Source organism: Eptesicus fuscus, chromosome 20, assembly GCF_027574615.1.
Source record: "Eptesicus fuscus isolate TK198812 chromosome 20, DD_ASM_mEF_20220401, whole genome shotgun sequence".
Classification (NCBI taxonomy): domain Eukaryota; kingdom Metazoa; phylum Chordata; class Mammalia; order Chiroptera; family Vespertilionidae; genus Eptesicus; species Eptesicus fuscus.
In genome coordinates this window covers 50,793,020-50,808,587 of record NC_072492.1, presented here as the reverse complement: position 1 = coordinate 50,808,587, position 15,568 = coordinate 50,793,020, and the positions used below count along the sequence as shown (strand labels likewise).

Here is a 15,568-nt window from a genome sequence, read left to right as displayed (position 1 = left end):
GTTTCACTTCCTCAGCTCAGCGCTGAGCTCACGCACCATGAATGTGGGAGCGGGCGGGCGGGATGGGCACTGGGGTGCCAGCCAGGCCACCTGGGCAGGCAGGGCCCACTCCGCTGAGAAGGGGGCCAGGACCCGGCGGGCACCTGTGCCCCTGTCTCCGGGGGCTGACGCCCGAGGGGTCCCTGCTCCCAGGCCGGGGGCGGGCGGGGCAGTGGGTGGCCACCTCCCGCCTGCGCATTTCCTGGGTCCACGGCTACGTGCTTGGGGGAGACCTGGTGGCCCAGGAAGGCTGAGCCCCTCCAGTGAGGGGGTGCTCTCTGGCAGGTCCTCTCCGAGCCCAATCCCTAGCTATTTGAGGGTTCACGCAGAGGCATTTGCACTCAAGCTGGGCCCAAACCCCCTCAGAGGCCGCGAGGGGGTGCCTGCCGCCCCTGACCCACGGCCCCTCCCAGCACCGGGCCCTGCAGCCGCCCAGCGAGGGCAGGAACCAGCTCCCCGCCGTCACGCGGAGGGGCCCCCGTCACCACACTGCCTTCTCCCAGTGATGGGGCAGCGTGTCTTTTCAGGGACCCCTGCTCAGAGGGAGCCAAGATCCGGTGTGCAAACCCCCTCCCCGCACGAGGCCGCTGTTCACCGGCGACGGGAAAGGGAGTCTCTCGTTACTGACACTGAAGGGCGGACGCAAATAAAAGCAGGGTTGGGGGCGCCAGGGACACGGCCCAGGGGGAGCCCCTGTGCAGCCGGCCGGTCAGGACCCCCCACCGCAGGCCGGGCACCGCCCAGGGCCTCGAGGTGCCGGCCTCGTGCCCGTCATGAGACTCGGGGGCCCTGGAGGACCACGGGGACCCGCTCTGCACTAGCCCGCGGCCAGGACCCGGTCCTGCGTGAGCCACAGCCTCGCCCTGGGGCTGCACCCGATCGGCCCGGCCCCGTGTCCCGGCCCCACAGGCCTGGCCGCCTGCCGGCTCCAGCTGCTCCCTGGACGCCAGGGGTCCGCCTGGACCGCGAGGGCAGAGGGCAGAGGGCAGAGGGCAGCTCGGCGGCCTCGCCTCTCCCGGCCCGGCCGGCTTGTTTACTCCTCAGCTGGGTTCCAGCGAGGGCCCCTCTCCAGCCACTTCCTCCGCAAACAGAGAACAAAGGTGCTGCCCGCCGGCAGGAAGGAGGGCCGCCCCAGCCCCCCTCAGCCCAGGCAGGCGGAGCGCCCTCCACACCCGCCGATCCTCCCGCTCTCAGCGGCGTCTCGGCCCCCGTCCCCCATGGACAGAGGGCGGCTGAGGGCCTCCCCGGGGCCTCACCACGCGGCTCCCGCAGCACCGCCGGGCACAGGGCTGGCACACAGGGCCAGGGGCCAACGGCCGCTCACCGGCCCAGGCTCCCGAGGAGCCACCTTCCAGCCCCAGCAGCCGGGTGTGCGGAGGCGGCTCCAGGAGGCCGACCCCTGCCCCACTGCTCACTCCAAGGGTCCTGGTGCCCAGCTGCCCCTCCCCCTCCCCCCTCTGTGGTGCCTGGGAGGTGGGAGCCTTCCCCCGGGGGCCTCCCACGGCAGCCCCCACACGAGCAGGAACCAGCTGGGGCTCTGGGCAGAGGGCGGTCTGACCCGCCCTAAAACCTGGGACGTCTGCCCGGCCGCCTGGCTCAGTGGTTGAGCGTTGACCTATGAGCCAGGAGGTCACGGTTCGATTCCGGTCGGTCAGGGCACAGGCCCACACTGCGGGCTCGGTCCCCAGTGGGAGGCGCGCAGGAGGCGGCGGTCAGTGGTTCTCTCATCCTGATGTTTCCCTCTCCCCTCCCTTCCTCTGGGACGTCAATAAGAACTAAATAAACAAACAAAACGTGGGCACCCGCCTGAGGGGATGGGTCCGCCTCCAGGAGCTGGGGGGGGGGGGAACACGACCTCTAGGTGAGAGCCGGGGACACACCAAGAGGCTGAAACACCAGGCTCCCCCCCCCACTCCCCACGAGACCCCCCAGGGCCACGAGCCCCACAGGCCCGCTGGGGCCACAAGGACCCCTCCCCCCACTCTCATGGCAGCCGGGCGGCCTCCAGCGGGGCCAAGGGCCAAGGCCACCGAGCTCGAGGGAGGCCAAGGCCGCAGCCTCCGGGGAGGGGGCGTGGAGAAGCTCCCACAGGGGCCCAGGCTCCGGACGAGACCGGGATGCCCCGGGCGGGCGGGAGGGGGCGTGGGCTCCGCCTCAGCTTCCCAAGAAGCGGCCAGCATCACGACCAAGGGGCAGCCTGCGCCTCTGCCTCGGTGCCCGGCGCCCCGAGTCCCACAGGGAGGAGCGGAGGCGGGCACCCCTTCCGGTCACCGTGCCGGCCGCGCCAGGGCCCGGGACGCCTGGGAGAAGGGCTGAGGGTGGGCGGGGTGGACGTCAGGACCAAAGACGGAACGAAATGGGGCCCACCCGCCCCGGCTTTCTCTCAGGCCCCCCAGTCTGATCCCCCGAGAGAGGTTCTGGGGCAGGAAGCTCCTGCTGGGGGCGGGGCCTGCCCACCGGGAGCCACGCCCACAGGAACCGGACAAACACCATCGGACCAGACGCCAAGAGCAGCAGGGTCCAAACTCGGCCCCGCCAGCCGGCCACTTCCTTCCTGTCCGGGGCCGGCCCTGCGCATCCTGAGCTTCGGGGCAGCCCCTGCGGGACCACAGCCGCCTTCCAGCGAGCGGCCACCTGTGTCCCGGCCACCCAGGCCCGCCGGGGACGCGCGCTGACCGGCCCCGGCCGTCCCTCCTGGAGCGCAGAGCCTGACCCCTGGCCCCGCTCTCACCACTGACAAACCAGCCCTGTTACCGCCCGACCAACTGGGCAGGGCGTTCCCAGGCCACTGACCCGTGCCGTCCCCGGCGGCTCCGGCCTGAGTTTCAGGGCTGGGCTCCCGCTGGATGAGCAACGCCCGCTGAGCAAGCTGGGCCCGCAGCCCCGGCCGGCCCCACGCCACACCCGCCCGCTGGGCCGGCGCCACGGATGGCAGCGCAGGCCACGGCACGGCAGTTACACGGCCTCAGCCTGGGCCTCCCACCGTCGGCCCCGCCCTCGGTCCCAAAGAGCCTTCCACTCCCACCGCCACCCTCACCCCGGGGCACTCCCCTCCCGCTCAGCCTTAGAGAAGCCGCGGCGAAAGCATGTGCCCGGCCCTGGCCGGTGTGGCTCAGGGGATAGCGCGTCGGCCTGCGGACCACAGGGTCCCAGGTTTGATTCCGGTCAAGGGCACGTGCTTTGGTTGAGGCTCCTCCCGCCGGCTGACCACAGCCCGGTAGGCAGGCCTGTCCCCGGCACCTCTCGGCCCACAGCCAGCGAGGCCTGGACGCCCAGGGCAGGACAGGCCACGGCCCGAGCGCCGTGGGTCCCTGCACCACAAAGGACCTGCCTCTGTGGGAGGGGACAGGAGGGCACAGACGGAGGGGCAGCCCGGGGAGGGGCCCAGGGGCACGTCTCCACGGCGCCGCGGCGGAAGCAGCAAGGCCACCTGCCTGGCGGGTCAGACCCGACCTCACTTGGCTCCGGGGGACGCAGACAGCCCGCTGGACGGAACTCTAGCTCCGGGGCCGGCACCCCCATTCCACCGTCACGATGCCTGTTCCGGCCACAGCACCGACGCCCAGGAAACCCCAGGGTGTGTTGCGACGGCCCCGCACAGGCCCCCCTGGTGACGGCCCCCGCCCCCCGCATGCGGGCGGGGAAAGCCTGCAGGTCAGGGCCACACACCCCTTAGCCGCTCGGGGGGCCGGGGTCGGGGCTGTGGTCGGAAGACCTTCTCCCGTCGAGAAACAAGAAGGCGCCGGCACAGAAAGGGCGGGGCAGGCATCCAGGGGCTCGAAAGCGACGGCGGGCACCTGGCCGGGCAGCGGGAGCCGGCAGAGCTCAGGGAGCCGGGCTCTGCACGCAGACCAGTTTGGGGAAACCCTGCCCACTGGCTCACGCGTGTCTCCCACGTGACGAACCCGCCGAGGGAGGCCACGGACCGCGCCGGCAGCAGGTACTCAGCCGACGGGAAGCACCCGCTCGGAGCAGCCGCGTTTCCTCCCAGGGCCGTGTCCCGGCGTCTCAGGGAGCACGGGGTCAGGCACCCACCCCAGGTCACACTCGCTGCCCCCAAGGAGGTGCAGGGCCGCGGTGCCGTCTCCCAGGGCGCTCAGGACGGGGGGCTGGCTCCACCAGTTGGCTCCGGAGTACGAGGAGCAGGAGGAACCAAAGGCAGGGGCAAGGGCCGGAGCCAAGTGGAGGCCCCAAGGCCGCACCTGTCCCCTGGGCACCCTGCACCCCGCCCCCCACCCCCGAGGTTTCCCAGGTCACCTCTCGGGGACGGACTCAGTCTCCCCCCAGGCCCCGCCCCCCAGCCACTCTCCTCACAGGCGGCCGGTGGGGACAGTGAGTGGCAAGGCCAGCGCCGCCTGCCCCGGCCCGGCCCCGGAGACGGTCCCGGGCTCCCAGCGCAGGACCCAGACCCGCACACGGGGGGAGCGTCAGCCGGGCCGTGGGCTCCCTGCGGCTGCCTTGCCCGTTGGGGAGGGGGGGCCCTCCTGCCCCGCAGCCGGTCCTCCCGTCCGGGGCAGCCCCCCCGCACGGCCACGCCGGGTGGCGCAGGGGGACTGTGCGGTCCTCAGGGGCTTCCGTGCGAACAAGGCGGCAGCGACAGCCCCCCCCCCCCGCACGCCCACCAGCCCTGGGCCGGCGGGCACGGCTCCGACCTCGAGCCTCAGGTGCCCGCGGTCAGTCACCGGAGCCGACGGAAGCCCCAGCTCTGCGCACGCGCTCCAGGCGGGACCCACCGGCACGCGGTGCAGGCCAGGCCTCCAGGCCCAGCGCCCGCCGCCGTCCCCTTGAGCAGCAAGCACCGCGCCGGCCGCACGTGGGCCCGCGCTCGGGGAAGCGGCTGGGCAGGAGCTGCTGAAGCCGGGCAGCTCGGGGCTCAGGGCAGCGGGAAACCGCGAGGAGGGAGCGGCCGGCCGCGGACACTCTGTGGCGGGAAGGGCCACCACGCAGCCGCTCGAGAGAAGGGACGCGGGCAGCCCACGCAGGGACGGCAGGCCCCACGTCTATGGGGAGACGGTCCCCCAATCGGGGGGGGGGGCACCCCGGAAATACCTGTGCAGCAAAGCAAAGCAAAGTGCCCGGCCGCGTGGCTCAGGGTTGAGCACCGACCTACGAACCAGGAGGTGCCGGTTCGATGCCCGGTCAGGGCACAGGCCCGGGCTGCGGGCTCGATTCCCACCCAGTGGGGGGCGGGCAGGAGGCAGCCGACCCACGATTCTCTCATCACTGATGTCTCTCTCTCCCTCTCCCTGAAACCAATACAAGGATGTTTTCAAAAAGCAAACACAGCACCACCCACACACACTCACAAATGCACGCGTGCTCATGCGCACACATGTATGTGACCAGCTGATGCATACTCATGCACACGCACTCACACATAAGCACGTACTCACACACATGCACACACGTGCTCACACACATGCACACACGCGCCCACGTGCACTCAGAGGGGGCGCAGCGCTTTGACTTCTCCCCTCCTCAGCCGCAGGCACCGGCGGCTCCGCCCGGCAGGCATTTCCGCTGCCAAGGAAGTGCCTATCAGAGTCGGTTCACCACGTCCAACCCTGTCCGCCCCGACGCCAGGCTTCTGACGGCTGCCAACAGTCTGAAGTGACTACGTGGGCATGGGGAGGGCGGAGGGGTCAGAGGTCAGCCGCAGAGGCCCTGGAGGCCCCATGCTCCCCACCTCTCCCTCAAACACCCGCTGGAGGAGTGGGTGGGGTGAGGCGGGAGAGCGGGCGGCTGGGCAGCAGGCCCTGATCCGGGACCAGCGGTGGGCTCCCTGCTGCTGCCAGGCCCCACACCACCGAGCACCAGCCCTTCCCAGCTGCACGGGGCGGGGAGGGGGCAGCCCGACTCCCGGCCGCAGAGACGCGCTGGCACCTTCTCCTTCTCGAGGGGCCGCGGCCAGGCCAGCTCCCCACCGAAGCCGGAGTGAGGACAACCTCTGCTGAGCAGCCGGACACCTGGGCGGCACCCCAGGCTTCCCTAGGGACTCCCCTCCTCCTCCAGCTGCCCCAGCTGCCTCCCGGCTGAGAGGACACCCAGAGCCGCCCCCTCCGGTCACCAGGGGGCTGGGAGCCAGGGCCTCTCCTGGGACGGGGACCATGAGCAGGACCCTCACCTGCCGGGCCCGCCCCAGACCTCCCGGAGCCGAGATCAGCTGCCCAGGCCCCTCCCTCATGCAGGACTGCGCCTCATTCTGAGCAGCAGACACCCCAACTCCCTCCCCCGCTCTGTCCCGGGCCCAGGCAATCCCCCGGGGCTGCCCTGAGACCAGGTGTGCGGCTGCCTGCACCCTGTCCCTGGGGGGCTGAGGCCAGTTCTCAGGGGAGGGGGAGGGCAGGCTGCCCCTCCCCCCTCGCCTTCCGTGAACCCCCAGGACGCGGCCGCGGGAGCTGGGCACGGAGCGGGGGCAGCCTCTGCAGCTCCAGACTCTTCCGGGAGGAACACGCCGTACCCTTCGTTCCCGGCTGTTAACCAGCAAGGCCAAGGGTGAGCGCCCCTGCCCTCCGTGCCCAGGCAAACGCCACTCGGGCTGCAGGCGAGGGGACGCCGGGGCCAAAGCCAACGGCGGGGCAGCAGCTCGAGGGGCCGCCGAGCCGGGCCACGGCGGGCAGGACGGAGGACCCGCAGGACCGGCCCGGCCGCAGGCACGTGGCTCTGGCTGTCCCGGCTGTGCCTCCACGTGGGCTGGTTTCTACCAGAGCTGCCCAGCCTGTACCGGTTCTGCCGGAGACCTGGCATTCCCCAGCGACAGCAGAACCGCACCAGCCCACGGCACACCGGCACAAACCCCGCCTGCCCACGGGCTCCGGGCCCACTGGCCGAACACGGTGCCTGTGGCATGTGGGCCCCGAGCCCTCGGGCTGCCCCGGAGGGCTCCCCGTCCCTTACGCTCCGTCCTGATGGTTTTCTGCCGACAGAGTTCACTTCAGACTCCAGACCAACTCAGCCCGTGGGCAGCTGCTGAGCCCGCCGCCTGCCCGCCCGTCCCCCGCCCTGGCACCTTTCATTGGGGACCACCGTGGGGACTCCCCAGGGCAAAGCCATGCCACCCCCCACCCCCGTCACCCTCGCCACGCGAGTTCCCACTTCCCGGTTTCCATGCAGAAGCCGGGAAAGTGCGTGGGGGTGGGGAGCTCCGCCCGCACTTCCCTCCACCCCTGCACTAGGCGCCAGCCGTCAGGGAACTGACAGCAACGAGGGAACAAACCTCCTCCCGACAGATCTGCAGAGCAGACAGCACCCCAAGGCCGCTCCGCCCGCCGCTGCCCCGCAGCCCGCGCCGGGCCAGTCCCCGCGGCCCAGGACCCTGCCCCGCGGCCTCACTGCAACTTCGGACGCTGCCTGAGCGGTGGGCCCGCTGGGCTCCAGCTGCAGGCGAAGGCCCCCCCCCCCCCACCCCACCCCCGTGTCCAGGGCCCGACCGGAGGGAAGGAGCCGGCTCGCAGGCCTGGCCGAAGCCGCGGTCGCTGGATACAAACAAAAACTGTTGCTCGGCCGCCGCGCACACACCAGCCCGTCCTGGGCCCGCACTTCACCTCCGCACAGTTTCCGAAGGGAGCGCAGCTCGGTCAGGGCCGCGCCGCCCCGGGCACCCTCTCCTGCGCGAGGCGGCCAGACCGCGGCCACCCGGCCCCCCTGCCCGGCCCGCGCCCCCTCCGCGGTCTGAGCCCACCGGCGGGGGTCCGAGCCGAGGAAGAGGGTGCTGCAGGGGCAGGAGCCCCGGGGCACACACGGGCGGGAGGGGGGCCCGGGCTTCCCGGCGACTTCCCGGGGAGGATGCGGATCCGAATGGACTCCACACACACACACCCGAGCAGAGGCGGGCGCCAGCCTCCCACACCGTCAGTCCTCCCCGCGGTTACATAAGACGACGGGGTATCTGCACCCTCCAACCGGCCCCTGCCACCCCCCGGGCCCCGGCCGGAGTTGCGGGAGGGAAAGCCTGTTGAGGAAAGTGCCCAGCGGCCTTTGTAACCGCGCCGGGAGGGCCACCGCGCCGCCGGGCAGGGCGCCTAGCAGCGCGGCCGTGGGCACCGCAGCTCCGGGAACCCGGCCGCCCCCGGCTGCCGCAGCCCCGGCCCGCGCCCCTCTCCACTCCGTCCTGGGCGCGCGGGGGCAGCGCGGGGCAGCGCGGGCTGGCGAGGGGGCGCCCGCGCACACCTGTGACCGGCCGGCGCCGGGTGCCTGCGGCTGCGCCGGGAAGACCCCCGATGGCCCGGGCCGCCGGGTCGGGCCCAAGCGCGCGGGCGGCGGGGGTCTCACCTTGTAGACATTTTCCGTCAGCCGGTGCATCTCCTCCGAGCGCGACAGCGACATGGTGCTGGTCCGGCTGCACCGCGGACCCGAGCGGGGGCGCAGGGGACGGCGGCGGGGGCGGCGGGGGCGGCGACCCGGGCGGGACGGGCAGAGGCAGGCAGCGCGCGAATCCTGAGCGGGAGCGCGGCGAGCAGCCGGCGGCCGCTCTTATAGGCGCGCAGGCCCCGCCCCCTTCCGCCCCCCGGCGCCCGCCCCCGCCGCACCCAGAACACCACCCCCGGCCGTCCGCCCCCGGCCAGCCCGCCGCTGCTAGGCAACCGGCAGGCCCCGCCCCCGCGCGCCCTTCCCATTGGTGGGCTCCGGAGCCGGGGGAAGGGGGCGGGAGAAGGGGCGGGGCATGAGAGGGAGGACCGGCGTCGGGCAGCGATTGGCCGGAGGCACTGTCGATCGCGGGGGAGGAGGCGGAGGCGCGGCGCGGGCTGGGGCCCTGGGAACAGCCTGGGGGGGCCGGGCAACAGCCTGGCTGGGGGCGGGGGAGGCGGGGGGCGGGGGCGGGGGGCGCAGGAAGAAGGGAGCAGAAGGTGGGGGTGCGGGGGGCGCCGCGGCCGAGGAGCGTGGGGGCGGTACTTCGCGAAGTGGCGAGTCGGGGCGGCCGGCAGGGCACGGTCCCTGGCCGCTCGGACGCCGCCGTGCGGGCGGGTGAAGGATGGGGGGGCGCGCTGCCCGCGGGTCCGTCCCGACCGGCACCTCCGTAGGTAGGTCCGCGAGGCGGCGGCGATTCCCGGGCGGCCCTTCTGGGGAGCGGGGGCCCCGAGGAAGGGCGGACCCGGCGGAGGAAGACTTGCGTCTGAGGTTTTGGAGGGGGTGCGGGGGCCGGAGGGGGGGAAGGGGGAGAGGATCCGGCGGGGGGGGAGGGGGACCCTGCAGGCGGCGGAGGGTCCTCGTCTGGGGGCTTCCCCTGCGGAGGGGGTCGGGGCGGTAGACGAAGAGGAACCTGGGAGAGGGGACCTTCCTGGACGGGTCGGGTCAGAGCCGCCGGGCCTGAAGGAGCCCGGGAGCAGCGGCCCTGCTGGGCCCAGGACGAGTCTGCAGGACCGTCTGCAGTTAGACCAGCGCAGCGGCTGCTCGCTTCAGTTGTGAAACACAAGGTCCGCGTGTGCCCCGTCCGGCCAGCACCGTCCCTGGGCGGCCCGTTCATCCCGTCGGCAGCAGGACAGCGAGGGGCTGAGACAGGCCCCGAGCCACAGCGTCTGTGGCCGAAGGGACCTCGCTGAGCTTCCTAAGGGCGGGCGGGCGGACGGACACAGGAAAGGCCTCGGGGCTCAGGGGACCACCCCCCCCCCCCCCCCCCCCGCCTGAGTCTCCCCGCGTTAAATTTCCTTCCAGCTGCGGCCAGGCCGGCTTCTCCGTCTCCTCCGTCTTCATTGCTCCCGAGGTTTAAGGTGGATCGGTGTCCACAGCGCTGGGTTCTGCCGGGTGAGGGACACGCCGGTTCTGAGTTCTGAGTGTGATTGGGTCGCTGGCCTCTCTCCCCTCCCCGGCCAGTGGCACAGTCTGCACCCACTTCCATCCGAGCCACCCTGGGCGGCTCCTGGACCTGCAAGGGGTGGCGGGCTGAGGTGGGGCAAGCGGGGGCACCTGGCCCAGCGTGAAATGGGGGGCTGGTCACTGGGAGGGGCGTCGGCCTCGGGACAGGAGAGGGAGGAGAGGGGCCCTCCCAGCCCTGGGCCACCCTCTCGAAGGTCCAACCTCTTTTTTAAAAACATGTTTTTACTGATTTCAGAGAGGAAGGGAGAGGGAGAGGGAGAAACATCAATGATGAGAGAGTCATGGATGTGCTGCCTCCTGCACGCCCCCCGCTGGGGATCCAGCCCACAACCCGGGCCTGTGCCCTGACCGGGAATCAAACCGTGACCTCCTGGTTCCTAGGTCGATGCTCAACCCCTAAGCCAGCTGGGCGAGAAGGCCCTGCTCTGACACCTCCTTCGCCCAGCGGAGGTAGAGACCTGGAAGGCCCAGCCGGCCCGCCAGGTGGGCCAGCGGCTCAGCGGCCTGTCCCGGGCCTGGGCCCGCCCTCCACGGGGCTGGGAGGGCTCAGCTGCGAGGGAAGCCATCCGCCAGAGAGCATCCGCGGACGTGAGGAGCATGGCGCCCGAGCAGGAGCTGCGGGGCTGCCAGCAGGCACAGGGCAGGACCCCGCGTGGACCAGGCTGAGCGCCACAGGCCTGCCCGCCGGCCTCCTGAGCCGGTGCCTCCTGAGCCGGTGCCTCCAGGCGGGAGGAGGGGTCTGAGCCGGCCAGGAGACCACCCCGTCCCTGGAAGCCCCTGCAGGGGGTGCTGTGCCTGGAGTGGGGCCCAGCAAGCACCAAGGGTCAGGGTCAGGTAAAGGGATGGGGGTGGCCGCCGCCCTCGCGGCTCCCAGGGGTCAGGAGGGCACGCTGGTCCTGGCACCGTTTTACCTGGGAGGCGCCCACGTTGTCACCTCGCCTCGCCTCGGCGTGTGTTGGGGGCCGTGGGAATGTAGCGATGGGCCTGAGGTCGGCGGTGGGAGCGGCCGAGAAACCATCGCCCGGCCTTGGGGTCTGGCCACCCCTCGCTGAGGAAGGCACCTCACCACGGGGTGTGGCCTCCCCCACAAAGGACCCGCCCTGTCCTCCCAGGGGGTGCCTCCTGCGCCCTGGGTGGGGGGTGGGGTGGGGTGGAGGAGCCGCGGGTCCAGAGCCCCTGAGAAGCGGGCAGTGGGCCCGCACGCTGGCTCCCCTGTCACTTCTGGTTGCCAGGCCGCCGCCCAGGAGGGGTGTTGCCGGGGAGGATGGTCAGCACCCAGCTCCCAGCCAGAGGGCCCCCTGCCCCGGGGGCTGGCCGGCCCTCGCACAGGCAGTGTGCTGAGCGGGTGGGGGGTGGGGGTGTCGGGAGCAGGAGTCTCAGTGTCAGGAGCCGCCCTCCGTGACCCTGTGGCTGTGGGGTGGGGTGGGGGGCACCAGGCGAGGCTGGAGGGGTGAACGCAGCTCCGAGGCGTATTTTTAGCCGAACGAGTTATGTAAGCGGCTCCGTCTCAGCGTCACGCAGGGAGGGGTCTCGGGTGTAATTGCAGGATGACAGCCTGGCGTCCCCACAAGCTGTTCCCGGGAGGTGGGCGCGGGCGGGCGCGGCGTTTGTGAATTTCTGCTGAGAAGCGGCAGGCGACCGCGCAGCCAGGCCTTGGGCCGGCTCCTCCCCCGCGCCCTCTGCCCTCTGCCCTCTGCCCTCTGCCCCCGCCTGGCTGAGCCCGGGGAGCTCTGTGCCTGTGAACAGGGCCTCCCTCCTGGCAGCCGCCCTTCCAGGGCAGGAGCCGCCCAATCGAGCTCTTCCTCCGGCCTCCTGGTTGGGGCACTGGTCCTCGTCACCAGAAGCCCGGCCGCCTCGCCGCGTCCTCCCTCCAGGCCAGGCGTTCCGGGCAGCCAGCCGGCCAGGGCACCTGGGAAAACCGTCCGATTGTGTGAGTGGTTTCCCTCCCAGGCCCACATTCCTCGCCTCTTATCAGCGGGTTATCGCCAGCGCAGAGGCGCCTGGGCGGGCCGGCGGGTCACCTCGGCCCCCAGCAGCTGCCGCTTTGTCCCACGTGAAAGGCTGGGGGGGGGGGGGTTCAGGAGAGTGGGTGCAGAACGGGGGGGTTGCCGTTCCCAGGAGCCGGTCACTGGGACACCGGGGCTTGGGCAGGTTTCTGGCCGCTCGCTCGGGGCCTCCGAGCGCAGGGAGGACCCAGGTGCAAACGGCAGGAAAGGCCCCAAGAACTTCCTGGCGCTGGCGGGGGGCCTTGGTATCTCAGCGGTGCCAGCGGCCCCTACAGAGCGCCGGACGCTGCGTGGAAAGGCACACGGGCCTGGCCGGCGCGGCTCAGTGGTTGAGCGTCGATCTGTGAACCAGGTGTGATTCCCGGTCAGGGCAGAGGCCAAGGTTGCGGGCTCCATCCCCAGTGGGGGGCGTGCAGGAGGCGGCTGATCCATGATTCTCTCATCATTGATGTCTCTCTCCCTCTCCCTTCCTCTCTGAAACCAACAAAAATATGCTTAAAAAAGAAAAGCACACGGAGACCCTGCCCTTACGTGTGGGCTTTGCGTGGAGAATTCTTCCAGGGAGACGGGGGAGGGGGCCGCTGACAAGAACGCCTCCGCCAGGGGAGCCAGGTCACGTGAACAGCGTGAGCCGAGTGAGCAGCAGCCTCCGTGTAGAGACGGCACCTCCCTCCATGGGTTCCCCCCAAAACCATCACCCCAGCCTAACCCTGCCGAGCAGGTCCCAACAGAGGGATGCCCAGCACAAGGTCACCCCAAAACAAGGGACTCGAGACCCTCACGGCCCAGAGGAGCCCGCGGAAGGAGGTGTGATGTCCTGTGGGACCCGGAGCTGAAACAATGTATCCGCTGGGGACCGGCTCCTGTAACAATGTTACCACCGTGCGAGCAGGTGCCGGCAGACGTCACCAGAGGGGAAGCCAAGGAAAGATGGTACCAACCCCGGAGCTGGTGCCGGGCCTGGTGCATTGAAAACCGCCCTAAGTGGGAAGTTTATTAAAAGCGGGCGCTGGAGCCTTGGACACAAGCCGCTCCTCGGCCTAGAGGTCTGAAGGCCGGTGGCTGTCCTCACCCCAGACGGGTCCCACCAGCAGCACAGGGCCTGCTCTGCCTGCTCTGCCTGCCGCGCTGCCGCGCGCTGCGGGCCTGTGGGTTCCCAGGGGAAGGGCTGCCCACCCCGATCCAGGCTCTTCTCTTCCCTCCCTGTTCTGTCCACACCTGCTCCCCCCCCCCCCCCCCCGCCAGGTCCCCTCCCTTCACTCTCCTCCGCCCCAGGGGCCCTTTCTGGACGCCTGTGACGTTCTAAACAAACATTCTCTTAAAAAATGTTGGTGCCCGGCCGCGGGGCTCAGGGGTTGAGCGTCGACCTCTGAACCAGGAGGTCCGTGGTGATTCCCGTCGGGGCACAGGCCCGGGTTGCGGGCTGGATCCCCAGTGTGGGGCGTGCAGGAGGTGGCCGATCTGTGGTTCTCTCATCATTGATGTTTCTCTCTCCCTCCCTCCCTCTTCCTTCCTCTCTGAAATCACCAAGAACACATTAAAAACAAAACGTTGGCCCCAGGATGATTCAGCCCTGTGCCTCCAGTGCCCGGCGCCATGTCCCGCCCTCACGGGGGGCGGGGGCGTGACTGCGGGGGCTGAGCCGGCCGAGCCAGGAGAATCCGAGGCCGTGGGAGTGGTGCTGAGCAGGACTCGGAGGCTGCCGCACAGGAAGGTGGAGGGAGGAGAGGGGTGAAGGCCTGGCCTCCCTCAGGCCTTTCCGGGCTGTGGACCGGCCTCCCCCTCTTAGGAGGTGGCCTAGAAAGTTCTAGAACTTCCCTCCTGGCCAGGCTGGGAGGGGCTGCAGGGGGCTTCCTAGGTGGGGGGCCCATCGCCCAGCAGCAGGGAGAGGTTCCCAGCAACAGTCCCTTACATAACCCGCCTCCAGAGCCTGCAGGGCCGTGGGAGGCGGCGTGGGGGGAGCAGGGGCGCGAACCAGCCTCGGAGCCTCTGTGTTTCTCCCCGATTACTTCTCAGTGTCACCTGCGGCTGCCGGCTCCCCCACCTGCTGAGAGAGGCCGGCCCGACAGCAGATTTAAATCGCCGGGCAGGTGCGAGTGGCCTGGGCCTCCGCTGGCCCCGGGGGGGCTGGGAGGGCCTGGCCGTCCGACCTTGGGCTGCCGGGCTGGGTGGGCTGAGAGGGGCTGGAGGGCAGGCTAGGTGTTTGGGCCAAGCTCAGGGGCCAAGGCCAAATTTGGGGGATGGGAGCTGAAGGCAGGCGAGGCACCCAGGACTGGAGGTGAGGAGCCGAGGGGTGAGCGTGCCCAAGGTCAGGTGCGGGTGGCGAGCTGTGTGCCCAGCGTGACCGCCCCCCCCCCCCCGGAGGCCAGCGCCCGGCTCCCAGGCTGCCTTCCGCGTCTCCTGCCCTTCAACGCCCCCGGGTGTTCCTATCGCGGCCCCTCACGGCTCCCGCCGCCCTCTATGGGGTCTGCGAGTTTTGGAGCCGAAAGGAAATCTGTTCCCTGGAACCTGAACCTGGGGGACAGACACCCCAGCACGGGGTGCCACCGGGCCTTCCGCCGTTGGGGTCCCCCGGCAGGACACGCGGGACCACAGACCGTGGCCGCCGCCAGCCTTCGCTCCAGACGCCGCCGAGCGCCGCGCCCGGCACAGATGGTCTCGGCCGGCGCTGCTGCTAATTCAGTGCGGAGGCCCCGCCGTCTCTTTTTATTCCGTGTTTATTTAAAGCACGTCTCCAAGTGTCGGCTTCAGCCCTGAAATCGCACTTTCTTGCTGCAGATCCCAAAGCCCCACTGGGAGCCCCTAGCTCCCCACGCGGGGGAGCCCCTAGCTCCACAAGGTCCCCGGGTCTGGGTCTGCGCCCACCCTCCCGGGGCCAGCGCCATGGGGGCCCAGTCCCTGTGCCCATGCCACACGTGGAAGGCGAGTCGGGGCCCCCACCCTGACCGGGGTGGGGTCTAATGCAGGGGCCCCTCCGGGTCCAGGTGTGCCCCCTGGAGGCAAGACGGGGCAGTGCCCACCTGGCGAGGGCTCAGGTCTCCCAGGGCCTCAAGTTCTCACGCTTGGCTCTGCTGGGCGTCCGCCTGTGACCACATGCACCTCCTGGCAGGGGGGTGGGGGGTGGGGGCTCAGGACACATGGGGCCCAGCACCCACCTGCCTCTCCCCTTCCCGCGCTTCCCCAGAATGTGCTAGAAGGGCTGGTGAGGCTGCACAGGGGGAGGTGCCGCTGGCTGAGGCCAGGCTGGGGGACATCCTGGGGCGTGCGGTGGGGAACCCCAGGGCCGGGCCTGTGGGGCAGCAGTGAGGCCCCGAGCAGCCCTGGGGGTGTGTGTGCAGGGCCTGGGTGTGGGCTCCCGCCCAGGGGGTGAGGCAGGCAGCGGGGAGCGGAATTCCCACGCAGCGCGCCCCACTCCCCATCCTGCACGTCCCCCTGAAAGTGAGGATTTCAGCGTCAAGCCTAGAAATGTCAGCCCATCAGCTCGTCTCTGCTCGGGAGCTGGGAGCAGCCGCATCCAGGAGGTTTGTGGGAAACTCCAGCTGCCCCCCCCCCCCCCCGCACTCCCCTCATGGCGTCCAAGTGCAGGGAAGGTCCTTGTGGGAAACAGGTGCTGGGCAGACGGGCACCTCCCTCCCAGCCCCGTGGCCGACCTCTGCCGGCAGCGCCCCCTCCTGTGGCCGCGAGGCCCAGGGGAGCCCAGCGCCTTCACT

At 71.0% G+C, this 15,568-nt stretch overlaps 1 protein-coding gene across 6 annotated transcripts in view; it reads right to left on the bottom strand.

Moving 5' to 3' along the window:
• Positions 1 to 8,441, bottom strand: part of BAIAP2 (BAR/IMD domain containing adaptor protein 2) — a 39,321-nt gene extending 30,880 nt beyond the window's left edge. For all 6 annotated transcript variants that reach the window (XM_054708852.1, XM_054708857.1, XM_054708858.1 and 3 more), the window contains exon 1: positions 8,311 to 8,441. In XM_054708852.1, the coding sequence (XP_054564827.1) occupies positions 8,311 to 8,364 (54 nt within the window). In that variant the 5' untranslated portion in view covers positions 8,365 to 8,441. The remainder of the gene's footprint in view (positions 1 to 8,310) is intronic.
• Positions 8,442 to 15,568: the final 7,127 nt, after the last annotated feature.